General features: G+C 47.7%; 2 protein-coding genes and 2 non-coding genes across 7 annotated transcripts in view; 1 reads left to right on the forward strand and 3 right to left on the reverse strand.

The window, feature by feature from the left end:
• Positions 1 to 3678: 3678 nt before the first annotated feature.
• Positions 3679 to 8201, reverse strand: RPL12 (ribosomal protein L12). Its single transcript, XM_090022500.1, has 7 exons — positions 8065 to 8201; positions 7670 to 7743; positions 6937 to 7035; positions 5966 to 6047; positions 5264 to 5350; positions 3862 to 3974; positions 3679 to 3777 (listed from the first exon to the last, which is right to left on the reverse strand). The coding sequence occupies exons 1-7, from the start codon at positions 8099 to 8101 to the stop codon at positions 3772 to 3774; spliced, it is 498 nt and encodes a 165-aa protein (XP_089878626.1). The 5' UTR covers positions 8102 to 8201; the 3' UTR covers positions 3679 to 3771.
• On the reverse strand, positions 5481 to 5610 carry LOC149855539 (small nucleolar RNA SNORA65). The gene has a single exon (XR_016438609.1). It is a non-coding gene; the product is annotated as a small nucleolar RNA SNORA65 (small nucleolar RNA).
• LOC149855540 (small nucleolar RNA SNORA65) lies at positions 6271 to 6403 on the reverse strand. Its single transcript, XR_016438610.1, has one exon. It is a non-coding gene; the product is annotated as a small nucleolar RNA SNORA65 (small nucleolar RNA).
• A 138-nt stretch (positions 8202 to 8339) lies between the features above and the next one.
• Positions 8340 to 14852, forward strand: part of LRSAM1 (leucine rich repeat and sterile alpha motif containing 1) — a 52809-nt gene continuing 46296 nt past the window's right edge. For 2 of the 4 annotated variants that reach the window (XM_090022128.1, XM_090022129.1), the window contains exon 1: positions 8340 to 8522. The gene's annotated coding sequence lies outside the window, so the exon portion shown is untranslated. Of the gene's footprint in view, positions 8523 to 14041; positions 14195 to 14852 lie in introns of those variants that run through there. The other 2 variants (XM_090022131.1, XM_090022130.1) reach the window with 2 other exon arrangements.

The following is a 14852-nucleotide window of genomic DNA, read 5'->3' on the forward strand; positions in this document are numbered from 1 at the left end:
CCACTGGAGTACTGCAGTCTATCATCTTTTTCCCCATACCTCTGGCCCTATGAGGTTCTCCAGAGGAAAGGGCAGAGTGAAAAGAGATCATGTTTTTTAAACATAGTAGATGCCTGTTCCATTGGATGCCATGAGGGAAAAAAAAACAACAAAGACCTGCTGATTAGCAAACACTACAACCCTTTTATGAATATGAAACAGATCACAGTCAAAAATATTTCTCTCAACAGCCAGGGTCACATTTCACTAGTCATCATAACTCAGTATCACTTACAGACTACTTAGTGCACCTCTGCAGGCACTTGATGTCATCCTACTTGGGAAGACACTTACCCTCGTCTGCACTAGAAAAGGTTTGCCAGTACAGAGAGACCAGCAAACCTTCCAAGTCAAGATACAGTCTATCCCAATAAGTGGTCATTTGATTGGGCAGCAAAAACACAATAAGCACTGATGAAACTACACCTAAAGCAGAAAGTGTAGAAACATTAAAAACATTCCTTCCATTACTATTGTCAGATTTAAAACTGAACTTCTATATAGGCACCTAAAATGAGCATCAGCTTTGTTAGGAAACCCAATCAAGTTTTCAGAGCCTCTTACAAACCTGCTGTAGCTACTGACACCAAGATCACCAGAACATGTAAGAATCTCTCCTGAAAAAAAGCTTTGCATCAAGGAAGCATGGAGATGGAGACTTTCTTCTAATCCCTACTAAATAAATCCTCAAGGAGGCTTCTGCTACAAAAGGGCAAGTGTGGTGTTGACACTGGATTTTAGGAACCCAGCTCTTATACCTTTGTTCCAGGTAGGCACAACCCAGACCAGCCACAACACCTGCCCGTTGATAATAGATGAATTTATTGATGCAGGGTGACAAAGCAACAATGCAAACAATTCTGTATCTACCAATCCTAGGGCTGTCAAAGTACACCTAGTCAGGATGCATGCTCCACTCTGAGGCTCTCTCTCTCCTAGGTACTCAGCAGTCTGGAGGTGGGATGCCAAGGCCCAAAGCCCCCCTCCAGTGGGGTACATGAGACAGGCTACTGGTATGCCCTTGGTCCATGTTGGCCTTAGGGACCCTTCCTGGGGGATGGGGACCCCTCTTGAGAAGGAAGGACAGCAAGGAGGGACAAGGAACAGGGAGGGATCTTTTGTTAATCTCAAATCTCTGCTTTTGTATTCTCCTTCCCCCTTGATGACTCCTCACATCCATGTTTATCTCTGGTTGGTTGTCTTTCTGTGGTTACACATACACGTAGCCTCCCAGGTCTTCTCCTAATGTGGTCTGTTCCCCCAAAACTGGGACATGGGCCCCCCTCTGCTCTGGGGCCTTGTAGCTGGTGTCACTTGTCTCATGTCATGGGACAGTATGAAATATACTTCCTCAGTTCCCAGGCTATGTATCCTTGTTGTGTTAGACAACCAGTCTGCCTTGAAGGCTGCGATCTCATGTTATGGTATGCCCCCCTCAATTCTCAGACCGTGTCCATCCGTTGGCCTTGTTGTGCTAGACAGCCCACCCGCTTTCAGGGCCATAAAAAGTTGTGCACATCTCTCAAGCTCTTTAGAAATCCATTTAACCCCTGCTGCCTATCTTGAACACTTACGTGTATATCTGTATGCCAGTTCTCAAAAGACAGGCCTTTATATTCCATTTCTAAGCCAACAGGGGTAGGAAAGGGAAGGGTAGCCAATATCTTCAAAGTATTTGGAAAATGGGATGACAGCTTAATGATTAGCACATTTGTGCACAAGTCTAATACTAGTGCAGTAGAGGTATTAGCACACTATACCATAACTCCTCATGGACATACTCAGACCATCAAAAGCAGAGATCAGACTTGGTAAGGACTGCCCAACATCCTGTTTTCAGTTGCAGGATGCAGTTAGCTTTTCAAAACAGCCTTGATACACAAGGTGGGAGCAGAAGAAACGTCACGTATGAAGTAGGACTACTGCAAGACCTACAGCTTTTAGAAATTTGTTTTTGGTTCCTTATTCCAGTAAGACTCCCACTGGCCCGTGTGGCAATATTCCTTAAAGTCGTTACTACATGCAGTCCGCTCTCTGGATTTGGCATTTCTACCACCATTATTTCTGGCCTTTAGCTCACCGTAACTACCTAGGAACTCAACCCTTAAAACTATTACCATTTTGTGTTAGCACTACTTGGTGAACATTAACACCTTGGCCCAGATCACCTAGGCTTTGGTATCTTCAGAGCTGTAATGGAGAGTACTTTTGGAGACACAAGCTTGCTTTCTGCAGGACATGAATGTTCTGGGTTCTGAATCCAAACAAGCTCCAAACCTCACAAGGAACATGGAAGTCAAAGAGGTGGGGTTTTGCCACTAAGCAGCCTCATAAACTTGATCCACTAACTCAAACCTTCCATCTTGCTGAACACTCCTAAGCAAGTGCTAGTGCCCAGCCCTAGTGAAATGCTAAGCTCAAATAGAGGACATTTTCTGATAGTGCAGACAAATCACCTTAGTATTTGATCTCACTGGCTCCTTCCTTTCAGAGAATATTCCAGGACCTGGAGCATATAACGTGGAGAAGGGGCATATTGCTCGTTTACCCAAGTCTCCGAGTGTCATCATCCAGGGCACCAGAAGACCCAAGAAACATGCAACAGGACCCTTCGCAACTCTTTGAATAGAAGCAGCAGCAGAATTCTTCTGTTTACAAGAGCAATACAGACATTCAGCTTCAGGTTTACTATGCTGCATACTTTAAACTATTACTAGTCACTCCCTACACAGGTCACCTATTTGAGCTGAAACAACTTGCTAACTTAGAGACTGAAGACCCTAGTGCATGTGGTGACCCTACAGCAATAGATAGTTCTTGCACTCAACTGCACCAAGTTCCAATATTTAGCTGTTCTGCAGTTGTTAGTGACAAAGCCTTGAGGATTATTTTCAAGCTCGATTCGATACCCAATTAGTTACAGATAGTACATTCATTTGACAGTTGCCCAGGGAACATTCATGTTTTACCTACTAAAGTGGTCTAGGTATAGCTTTCTAATTAAGATGGCAATTGATACTTTTGGCATGCAGCATAGTTCTTACTGCACATTTCCTCCTCCTCATAAGCCAAAACTTCACTATGCCTTGATATACATACAATAAAGGCTAAGCCACCCCATGTATAAGGTACCTGTAAAGGTATCAATAACCTAGACAGAGAAGTCAGTCACACACTACCAAACTGAGGCAAGTCTTGTGTGCATGTAGAAACTGCATCTGCATGGCGTTTAGGACACAGGTTAATAAGCACCACTTTCACAACAGATTTTAGAAGGCATAGGTTTTCAGCAGAAGTGCAGCTGCATTACTTTTCACTCCCCACAATACCCAAGAGATTTAACCTGTATGAACTTAGCAAAAATGGAGATTTGTCAACCTTTGTGATACTCCTATAGTTCATGGTCAATAGTTGCAAATGGGTTCTCTCCATTCTGAATGTCAGGGGTATATTTGGTTCACTCGATTAGCACACGAAAAGCTGGTGTAACCAGTACATCTGTTCAGTGGGACCAAAAGAAATTCGATGACCACAGTGCAGCCAGACAGCAGAATCCAACACCAGCAAGCAACTCAGATTCCATAGCTTAGCAGGAGACAGATACCTAGATAAACAAAAGTTGTCTAGAGTAAAACCAGATTGTTCTTAGACAACTACAGTTTTATTATGAAGCTTCACAAGTTACAAAAGTCTACATGAACCTTCATGATCTTTTCTTCTTTGCTGCAGTCTTTAACTCTGTTGAAGGAAACAAATCTGTCAGTAAGAATAATCTTTGTTGACAACTCAAAGCTAGTCAATTTTAATAAGACTATTACTTACAGCTGGGCACTCTATTGAGCCATTGTTGATGTCATCAATGATGTCATGAGGATGTCTGCCATCAATACTGCAGCCAACAGACTGAGCAGTCCCTAGAATCTCCTTAATGGTTCCTGTAAGAGAGATTACCTATAAAAATGCCATTCAACCCAGGAGGGTGTTGACATAAAGCTACTTGCTTTGAATCCCAAGTCCATTTCCAACTGAAGGCAGTACTGCTAAGAGAGTCTGGTTGGGCTGTCAGCCTCCTGCCAATGCCAGTTCCTATGCAAGCCTGCACCCTGCTTGAGGTTCATTAAATGCCAAAACATTTGACTAGCTACGTGACTAATTTGGCAGGTACTCTCTCATATTCTCTGTCCCCGTTTCATTCATACAACTCCTTTATAGAAGTTGGAGCTGAGCTTTCTTGGCAGGCATGCTACAAATTACCCTTTCCCTCCCCTGCCCAATCTGTTCTGCCTTCCTGCCTGTCCCCACCGTTATCCGTCATGTGCTACACAAAGGCTCCTGCCACTTGCGCCACAAGTTGGCCACCCCTGGGGTTCATCTCTTTCTACTTTTTCATCATTAAGACACAATTGACTCAGAAAGAGTGGGAAACGGAATACTCCCTTTGACGAATTCTCATCCTTCCCCTATAATTCTCCAAGCCTTGCTCCTGGACACAAAACATCATGTCCTGCCCCAAAAAGGGTCTGCAGGTTGTAGAAGGATTCACAAAAGGGGAAAGAGGGCAGGAAGCTTGGAAGAAACAGGTAAGTCTCACACTAGAATCTGGATCCCATGTCCAAGAGTACAAGGCAAGAACATGATCCCAAGGTGCAAGTCTTGTAACATCATTGGTACTATCATTAGACAGGTAGGTATGTGTGACCTTATATAAGATCACCTTCTAAATTATACTCATTCCTAGCAACTTCATAGTTCAGTTGAAATTATCCCACTAGAGAGAGGTCTGATCTAGTTAGCAATTTCTAAGACAATCTTGGGAGCTTTAAATCAAACATGACGCTCAAGATGACTTGTACCATCACTTAGAAGACAACTGAATACCTATGAAGTGCCAGAGGACTAGCTGGTCCCCATGGGGACACTAGAAGGTAACATGGCTGGGTCACAAGAATTGACAGAAGTGAGTTCTGCAATGTAGCCTACACTAGATTGCATACTTGCCCTTATACATTCACCCTCTACATATCAGAAAACATTCCGACCTGGCAGCCAGCCTACAGAAGTGGAAGATCCCAGCAAGGCTAGCAGCCAGCTAGCAGTTGGAGTAGATAAGCGAGGGGGGAAAAGAGCCCACTGGCAGTAGGTTATGGGACTCTTCTGAAACCACCTTATACTTGGAACCAGCCTGTGGGTAGATGCACAAAGCAACACCAAGCACAGAACTTACCAGACAGCTCCCGGGCCAGCGACCTGTGCCTCATTTGCCGTGCAATGCTCACAATCTCATCGAAGCTGACACTGCCGCTGTGCTTAACTGTGAAAGAGCCAAAGAAAGCCCAGTAAGTTCTCTGAAGATCCTTAGCCATGTGTCAGCTCTCTAGCCCCAGTAGTAGAAAGGCTGGGATGCCAGCACATGCTCATTCTTCACAGCATGGCCCTGACTTATCTGTCTCCAGACTTTGGCACAGAGTTACCCACAGAAAGAATAATCCTATTTCCTAAGCTGGTATGTTTTTATCAGCTCACTACTGGATTGTACCAGCCACTTCATTACAAGACAGGCACAGTGGCAGGTGGCTATTTTAAGTTTAAGGCAAGTCAAGCTAAAGCCAAATGCTTTGACACAGAAAGAGGCAGACCATTTCTATCTGTTTACATTCCCCTGTGTTCAATACAGTTCTCAGACAAGTTGTGTTTTTTTGTTTTAATTTAATATGCCTCCTATGGGCATAAAACCCAAACCCAAAAAAGAGAGAGCTCTCCTTGGGCTCTTCCCACCATTAAGGAAGCCCCAGATGCTCCTGGATAGTAAATGCATACATTTCATAGGTGAGGGGGCTCATAGTGACAGCCACCCAGATTTCATCTACACAAAACAACCAGCACTAACAACAGACCCTGGGTAGCCTCCCCACAGACAGAAACTTACTGTTTTTCTGCTTCTTCCTGTCGCGTGGAGGCTCCTTAAGAGCTTTGATAATCAGGGCAGAGGCAGAAGGGACAACCTCAATCTGAAGGGTAAGAGGCACAAGTTCTCTTAAAAACTAAGTTTAGGAAATTTAAATCAGCACTTTAAGTGAAGAACCAATTATTTCCACATCTAGTTGCAAGTCCTCTTGGCTTGCCAGTTAGACAGCAGTAATTCATTTGCTATATGCCAAGAGAGCAGTCTTTAAGGTTAATAATAAGTGTGCATGGCGCACCTCATTTGCGCAGAGAGACACGCAACTCAAAACTTGTTCCCAACTTTTCGGCACAGAGATCTTCACAGAAAGAAGAAGAGCCCTGCTTCCTAAGTTGGGGATTGTTCTTAGCTCACCACTGGAATATACCAGTCACTCAAGTTTAAGACAGGTATAGTGGCGGGTGGCTGCAAGGCTACATGTGGGCATTTAGGCCGTTTTACCCAGCTTGGCACAGGCATCATCCTCCTGGTTACCACCCAAGGGCTGATATTCGTTGGCAAATAATGGTTACAGTTAGCATCAATTTCACAAGGAATTCCTTCCTCAGTTCACATCTTTTAGCTCAATGATCAGGTTTTTCAAGCTGCTTTTGACCCACTCCCACAGTATTTGCTTCATCAGTGCACAGTGGGGAACCTAATATTCCACAAGGCTGCTAACATGCATTTATTGCACTTTCAGCTGCAGAGGAAGCACTATACAACAGGCAGCTGTCTCTGGATGAAGTGCCAGAGAATGCTTACTGGGACATTGTTTTTAAGGTCTCGTCCAGAAGACCCCCACACAGCAAGCTGCATGGAACTCATTTTATCTACCTCGGAAGGATGAAGGGCTGAGTCGACCCTGCCAGGATCAAAGCTCATGGTTCCAGCTAGGCCAGGTTTTTCAAACCTGATGCTTGTACCACAGAGCCATCCCTTTTGGCATTCAGTACCTGAGCTTGCCTGTTCTGGATTGTGAGTTTCACCGTGATCCTCAGCCCCTTCCAGTCACCTGTGGCCTTGGCAATATCATCACCAACCTTCTTGGGGGACTGAAAAGAAGAACAGGCATTGAATCAATTACATTCTCTTCAGTGAGAGGTTGAATTCCTGCAGCATGTCATGAAGTTTATGCTTTGAGCAGAGACAGCCACATGTATCACTGCATTCTGGAACTGCCTCTTCTTTTTACCAAATGAATAGCTAAATCTACTCAACTATAGAAAACTTTTGATGTATTCCTATGATATTACATGAGCAACAACCCTGGAGGAACCAGTCAGACTAAACGGGCAGAAAACCCAGAAGAATCAGTTGCTGAACATGCACATGACTCCCCCCACCCCATTTGTGGGGACTGGATGTCTACAGCACTTCATGCTCATCCACAGTCACTCCACATGGGATTACTTTGAGAGGCAGGTAGCTTAGTCTTGCTTTTATGCATTTGTCATTTAAAAACACAGTTAAGTATTTGCTCATAGCCATCATATGGTTTTTCACATCTCTCGACTCAAAGTCCCTAACTGGTATTTATAGGCAAATGAAGAAAACCAGCCCAAATGACCCTGATTTTAAGCAAAAACGCCAGTCAGGCATGGGTTACGAGACCATAAGGAGAACCTGGCAAGCACATGTGGAAAGAGCTGTGCTACACATTGCAGCACTGCTGAACATGTTACTTACCAAACCCAGGGGGCCAATTTTGGGGGCCAGCGCAGAGGTGGCACCAACTTCCCCACCAGTGCATCTCAGGTACACTGCAGGAAAGACACGCACAAGAAAAAGAGAGAAGGAAAAAAAAAAAGAGAGAGACGTGAGCACCACGAGCACGGCCCACGCGGCCTCGCAGCTCCCCGCCCGCGCTCCCCGGCTGCTGCCCTTGCCTGAACACAACCCAGCGGCCTGTGGGCACAAGCCCAGCCCCAGTGCCTGCCAGGGCGGAGGCCGGGACAGCTAACATGACAGCTAACAGCAACGTGACCACGGCTCCTCCGGCAAGGACGGCCGGGGAGGCCCGGCCCAAGGCGGTTCCGAGCGCACCCCGCCAGCCGCAAAGCTCGGCGCTCTCCCCTACGCACCGACTTTGATCTCGTTGGGGTCGAACTTGGGCGGCATTGCGGCGCGCGGCGCAGATGGGGCTGGATGCGCGGCCTCGGCGTCAGCAACGTCCCCGCGCGGTGAAGGAGCACGGAAAAGACCGAACGCACCGCCCCCTCGCGAGATATAGTGGGTGAAATCTCGCGAGATGAGCCCCTGTGGGCCGCCATGTTGCTTGCGGGCAAAAGCCCATCAGGAAGGCGTGGCTCCCATGTTGGGTGTGGGCAAGAGCCCCATCAGGAAGGCGTGGCTTCCATGTTGGGTGTGGGCCTGGTCCAGCTGGGGACGGGTAGACCTGGCTCTACCTCCCCAGTTGCCTCACGCTCCCAGGAGCGCGCTGGCTGGGGAGGGAGACGCTCTGGTCAGTCTCTGTGGTGCGGCGGTCACGTGGCGGGCGGGGTGGGGCGCTCAGGAGCCCGTGGTGCCGGTGACAGCGGCGGTGAGTCCAGAGCTACCGGGGGAGGGTCGCGGAGCCGAGGCCGCAGCCGCGGCGTCAGCCGTGGCGGGGCTCGCTGCCTTCACGCGGGTCCCGCGGGCAGCCCGCTGCCGCCCGCGCTGTGCCAGGGGAGGTGGTGCGGGCGCTGCCCGGGCTCGCGGGGAGGCCGAGGCCAGTTCTAGTTCTCCAGGGCACCGTTGGCAGTAGGAAAGCATGGTCCAGGGAGATCAAGGCCTGTCAAAGCAGGAATTGGGGGGTCAGCGTGGCTTGCCTCGTGTGGGAAGTATTCAGGAGCTGGGCAGACAAGGGTCTTCGGGTAAATGGGATCTCTTTTATGACACCAACTAAATAGTTGGAACAATTTTTCTTAGCAAGCGTTCAGATTTAAAATCCATTGTGGGGCCATAAATCCCATACCAATGTTTCATCCTTGGTTTGTAGTGTCATAGTATCATAGTGCTTAGGGTTGGAAGAGATCTAAACAGATTATCAGGTCTGACCCTCTGCCCTGGGGCAGGAACGGGTGCCGGGATCATATCACCCCAGCCAAATATCTGTCCAGCCTCCTCTTGAAGACCCCCAGGGTAGGAGAGCACCACCTCCCTTGGGAGTCCATTCCAGAGCCTGGCAGCCGTAACTGTACAGTAATGTCTCCTGATGTCCAGCCTGAACCTTCTCTCTAACAATTTGTGGCCATCTTCCTAGTAGCCCCAGGTGGTGCCAGGGGGAACAGAGCCTCCCCCAATTCTTGCTGGTCCCCCCTGGTGAGTTTGTAAACAGCCACCAGATGCCCTCTCAGCCTTCTCTTGTGGCGGCTGAATAGATTCAGGCCCTTTACCCTCTCTTCATACAGCCTGCCCCACTGCCCCTGGACCATGTGAGTGGCCCTCCTCTGGACCCTCTCCAAGTTGTTCACATCCCCCCTGAAGTGCGGTGCCCAGAACTGGACGCAGTACTCCAGCTGCGGCCTGACCAGTGCCGCATAGAGGGGGAGGATCACCTCCTTGGACCTGCTAGAGATGCATCTGTGGATGCACGACAAGGTGCGGTTAGCCTTCCTGACTACTTCCTTGCATTGGCAGATCATGTCCATCCTGGAGTCAACTATGACTCCAAGATCCCTTTCTGCCACCAAGATCCTTTTCCATGGACAAGAAGGGTGTTCCCCAGCCTATAGGTATGTTGCTGGTTCCTTCTCCCCAGATACAGCACCTTGCACTTGTCTGCATTGAATTCCATCCTATTCTCATCTGCCCACCCCTGTAACCTGTCTAGATCTAGCTTGATTCTGTCCCTCCCCTCCAGCGTGCCCACCTGGTCCCACAACTTGGTCCAGCCAACTCGTGAAGTTTTATTCCCAAGTTCATGTTTGGAAGTGAGTGGGTAGACTTCTTTTGAGCGCAAGGACAGTGGCAACCGCGCAGTTGTTCATGGTCGCGTCTTTTTCTAAAACCCAGTCTGCATAAACACCCCCAGACCAGCAGATTGATATCACCCTTTTTCTCTTTCTGACCATCTCGTGGTCCTTGGCCAGGTTTCCACTTGACGAAACTTGCAGCTGTTTGCTCGGCTTTAACTGGTCTGTGACTTGTTAGTGCCCTTGGTTGCTATGGAAGTTGTACAGTCCTGCATGAAGTAGCTCCTCTGCAGGCTTTGTGACCCCCATGCCATGGCAACTTCTCACCTTTCCAGTTGGATCTCTACCGAAGTCATGGACCTTCTCACCCTGGGGAGAAGAGGCAAAAGTTGCAGGAGCCAGGAGTCAGTCCAAAGAGCACAAGTGACATGAGGCATAGCTCGACCCTACAGGTCTGTCTCACAGGACATCCCTGCAGCACAATCCTTCTTCTGCCCCTGGATTCTTGACCTCAGAGGTGTGACTACATAGAGTGAAGCAGTTTCAAGACAGGTGCTTCCTGATGTAGCATCTCTTCTTGCTGTCTGTCATGGCGTAGGACCCTAGGAGTGGCCGTGATCTCTCTTAACGCCCCCTACTGTGCCAAGTTCGAGATAAAGCACCCTTGTTCTCGCCCATCACATCTTTGATGTTATGTATTTTATAAGGGAGGCTGCCTTTTGTCCCCTTGGACATGGTGCTCTGATTTATCCTGGCCCCTGTTCTGTATTGATTGACTTGGTGCACCCCAGCCTTATGGGCTATGCATGGCTCCAACCACCCCTGTACTATGCCTCAAGTCTCGCAGATGTCCCGGACATCGTTTCGTTGATTTTCTTTCCAGGCCCTTCTCTGGCGCTCCCGGGCTTGTCACGCCACCCACGCCCCTCACTGGCACTCCCGGGCTTGTCACGCCACCCACGCCCCTCACTGGCGCTCCCGGGCTTGTCACGCCACCCACGCCCCTCACTGGCGCTCCCGGGCTTGTCACGCCACCCACGCCCCTCACTGGCGCTCCCGGGCTTGTCACGCCACCCACGCCCCTCACTGGCGCTCCCGGGCTTGTCACGAGCTCCCTGCTCTGGTGCTTCTCACACGTGCCTGCACTGGGGCTTCTCGCAATTGGGGCTCAGGCAGCCGTAGCTGTGCCTGGCCCCCAAATCCCCTCCTCGGGTCTGAAAGCAAGTGCCCACTCTGGGGCTTCTTGCACGTGCCTGCTCTGGGGCTTCTCGCAACTGGGGCTCAGGTGGCTGTAGCCATGCCTGGCCCCCAAATCCCCTCCTCAGGTCTTAAATTTCCTGTGGGGCTCCAGCAGCCTCGGCCTTACCTGGCCCCCCAATCCTCTGCACCCCTTCTCAAGGCTGGGGTCAGTGCACCCCTGAATATTGTGCCCCCACACTACTGTGGAGCCCCTATGAGGCCTCCGCCAACCCCTTAGAGCCTTACCCGGTCCTCTGGTTTTATAAAACTACAAACAGAAAACTCAAGCTCCTGGGCTATAACATAAAATCTAAGCCATCTGGCTAACCATCATTCAAATCCCTACCAGGGCTTTCTCCACCCAGTATCCTTGAACAGAAGCAGCTCAGGCCATCAGGCTGCTTACTCCAGCAGAGCTCCTTCTCCCTTGGCAGCTAGCAGAGAACTGCTCCCTGACCTCAGCCTGGATTTTATATATATAGGTCAGGCCCTGCCCCCTTCCGGTCAGCTGACCAACTGCAGTTGCCCGGGCAATCGGCACCTGTACCTCCTTGTAGCCGCAGAGCACTGAAGTGCCCTGCAACATAGTCATTCTCCGTGTCCTCATCTATGTTCTTACTGTTCTCTAGGTCGCAGTGGAGGCAGGAAGGAGGAAGCTGTAACTGCTGTTGCTCCAGCTATTTAAGTTTGGTAGATTGGTGGGTGACTTGCAAAGCTGTGGGATTCTGGGTGGCATCCAAGCAAACTGCAGCATGTTCCTGACCTATGGCAGCATGGCACTCAGAGATGTCTCATGTATGACAGTCTTTTATGAGTTTGAAAAAGGTGCTGTCTATTTGAAGAGAGCCCAGTCTCATTGGGAAGAGAAGGAAGCCTCATGGGACTTTTAGCATATGTCTGTACCACTTCCATGGGATTCTTGAGAGTGCCACTGAGAAGTACATCCTGCCCCTGTGTTCCTGCATATTTCCATGCACCAAATCTGGAAATAAGGCAGTAAAGATGCCCTGGCAGCACCCTTAGCCATCACTCTCATGCCTGCTGGAGACAAGAGTGGCAGTAGAGCACCCCAGTGGACATCCTCGCCAGCTCATTTTTACTTGGTACATGTGGGGTAGGAGGGCACAACATATATCTCAGCAACTCCCTTGAGTGTGCTGTCAAAGAATATATAGACATACCCCTGGAGTTTGAACCCAGAAGCCGCTTTCTGCCATGTACCATGAGGACAGTGGCTGGGTTGTGAGAGCTTTGCAAATGCGCATGGGAGGCACCTCCAGAATGCTGACCACATGTTTCCCACGTGTAATGGTATCCATTTGAATGCATTTACACTGAAGAGATGACATCAAAACTTTTCTATCAGAGGACTGTACTTTAGTGTCAATGCCTTGGTGTGGATAAGCCATTGTGAAAGGGCTCCTTTCTGCCCTTGGAATGGATTTCCATACATGCAGGGTAGTTGTAGCTTTAAATATGAATGATTTCACCTAGTGGTTATAGACATGTTTCAAAATGTAGTGACACATTTATATGCATCTAGTATTGAGCTGGCAGTAATGATCTTCCTTTGCATGCCTATAGCACATGAACTTAGGTGCATGGTAAATGGATTTTATCCCATGGCTGTGCAATTTACAAGTGGATAGTTCTGGGATCTAAATGATGTCTTTAAAATGACACGTGCATATACACAGGCTTTGTTCAGGAAACATTACTACCATTGTACAGTCTAGCTCTCAGTAGTTGAAAAAAAAACCAACCTTGATTCAGGCTTGTGCATATGCATTACACAGTCTTAAATGATATCATTGCTATTTTTCTCTCTTGTGTACACTGGCTTTTAGCTACTCTTCCTATCTAAGCTCAGTTTGCCTCTGCTGTCTTCCTGCTTTGGTCCCTTTGCCCAGCCAGTCCCAGTTCTCTTCCTATACCCATCTTGAACTAGTTTCTAGACACTGATATCTTGACTAGTTAATCGCAGTCAGTTGTCTTCTCTGCCTCTAGATCCTTGTACTGTCTGTAATCTGTCCTCCACAGAGGTTCCAGTCTCTTTCCACCCAACTCCAGTCTCACTCTCACCAGACTCCCTACCCCAGTCCATTTACTTTCTTCCTGGTCCTGCTTTATTTTTCCATCTTCATTTAGTTCAAGCAGCTTCCTACTCCACTCTGCCTGGGTGACAGCAGGGAGATTATTGAGTGCCAGCAGGGAGATTATTGAAGGGACAAAGGAAACAAGCTCCTTACTCCAGTATCTTGCACCTTGTTCCACTAGTGCCCAAAGTAGCTGCTATGGGGCAAGTCTGGCATGGCTCTGGTAGTCCTGGGTGGACCGTGTTCCTTCACCCTGTGGGAACGGAACGTGTACAGTGTGGTCATGTGTTGGACACCTACAAAGGAGATATAGGAGTTGTGAGAGACTGGAGGCTGTTCAGTATACACAGACTACAGAGTTTTCAGGATTTGGGGTTTTGTTCTGTTTTTTCAAAGGCCTGTAGCTTTGCCGAATTTGAGTGGATTTTCACAGCACTAGCTTGGAAGCCAGTCCTTATGAGATTTCAAGTCCCTGTTCCAAACCAAGCAGATCATAGAACATTTAAAAGAAAAGAGTCACCAAAATTTGATAATAAACAACTTATTTTTTTAACCTCCTTCTCCCAAATGTCTGAACTATTTTGGTTGACACAAAAATGGTTAGACTAAAGCACCCAGAATTAAATATTTCAGCTTGTATGCTTAAAGTTTGCCAAACTTATAAGCAGCCAAAGAGCATAGGGTTGCAATAGGAAGTGCCAGGAAGCTTTAATAGGAGATGGCACTATCAGCCCTGTCTATAATAAAATGATGATATATCTTCCATTCATGCAGGTACATAGCATGAAGTAGAAAATAATATGCATGTGATGCATTCAATTTATCACATGCTCGAGTCATGAATGGGGTGCCCATAACTCGCATCTGTTGGTTGAATCACTGAGCAACTGAGTAGTGTCTGAGTGCCATTAAAAAGAAAAAAACAACTTGCTGGACAACCTTTGGAATTTCCCCTTCCATAGTGTGCTGCAATGAAGTACAGGGTGAGCAAACTTTTTTTGTCTTGGACCATTGGCATATTTAAGGGCCAACATCGTATGTCTGAGTGGGGATAGAAACAGGTGCTTCATACCATTGGAAAGGCAAAATTATATGCTTTCCCTTAGGATCCCCACTACATATTTGTACCCCAAGGAAGACTGCAATAGCAGACTGAAATTCCCATACTGTTATGTAAAGAAAAGTGTTGTTAATTTTTTAGAGGTCTTTAAAATGTAGTATTTTTAACATTCCTCCCATACTACAGCCATATACAGCTGGTCCCTGTTATCTAGGGGAGCTTGTCTTTGAAGGTGGAATGAGATGAAAATTTTACCAATTTTGAAGCCAAAAGTTTTACAAACGTTTCCAAAACGTGTGATGTGTTTAGGATAAAATGCAGTGTTGTAATGGACATGCACTTCTCAAGGACTTCTGATTGTGAGTCCAGTTGCAACAAACATCTGCCAGTAAACCTTTATATTGATCCAGTGCCACTGAGTTGTGGGTGTGTGTAAATTTTCATCTAGTGTTACATGCCATAAAGCTGTAAGGGGCCAAACAGATGGCCAGATCATTGCACTGGCTAACTGCATTTTGTGCTCTCTGTCCTTGTTTCTTCTGGGTTGTACAATTGTAAGGTGGTGTTGAAAGAATTAAAGC

Source organism: Crocodylus siamensis, chromosome 11 (assembly GCF_052110815.1).
Source record: "Crocodylus siamensis isolate JL-2025a chromosome 11, ASM5211081v1, whole genome shotgun sequence".
NCBI lineage: Eukaryota > Metazoa > Chordata > Crocodylia > Crocodylidae > Crocodylus > Crocodylus siamensis.

Bases quoted from the DNA above. Each gene is read 5' to 3' on its own strand.
- RPL12 (XM_090022500.1), bottom strand. From the start codon at position 8,101: ATGCCGCCCAAGTTCGACCCCAACGAGATCAAAGTCG. The intron at 7,744-8,064 runs GTGCGTAGGGGA...TCTTTCCTGCAG, and splicing joins CCCCAACGAGATCAAAGTCG to TGTACCTGAGATGCACTGGT. The intron at 5,351-5,965 runs GTAAGTTTCTGT...GCTCTTTCACAG, and splicing joins CAGGAAGAAGCAGAAAAACA to TTAAGCACAGCGGCAGTGTC.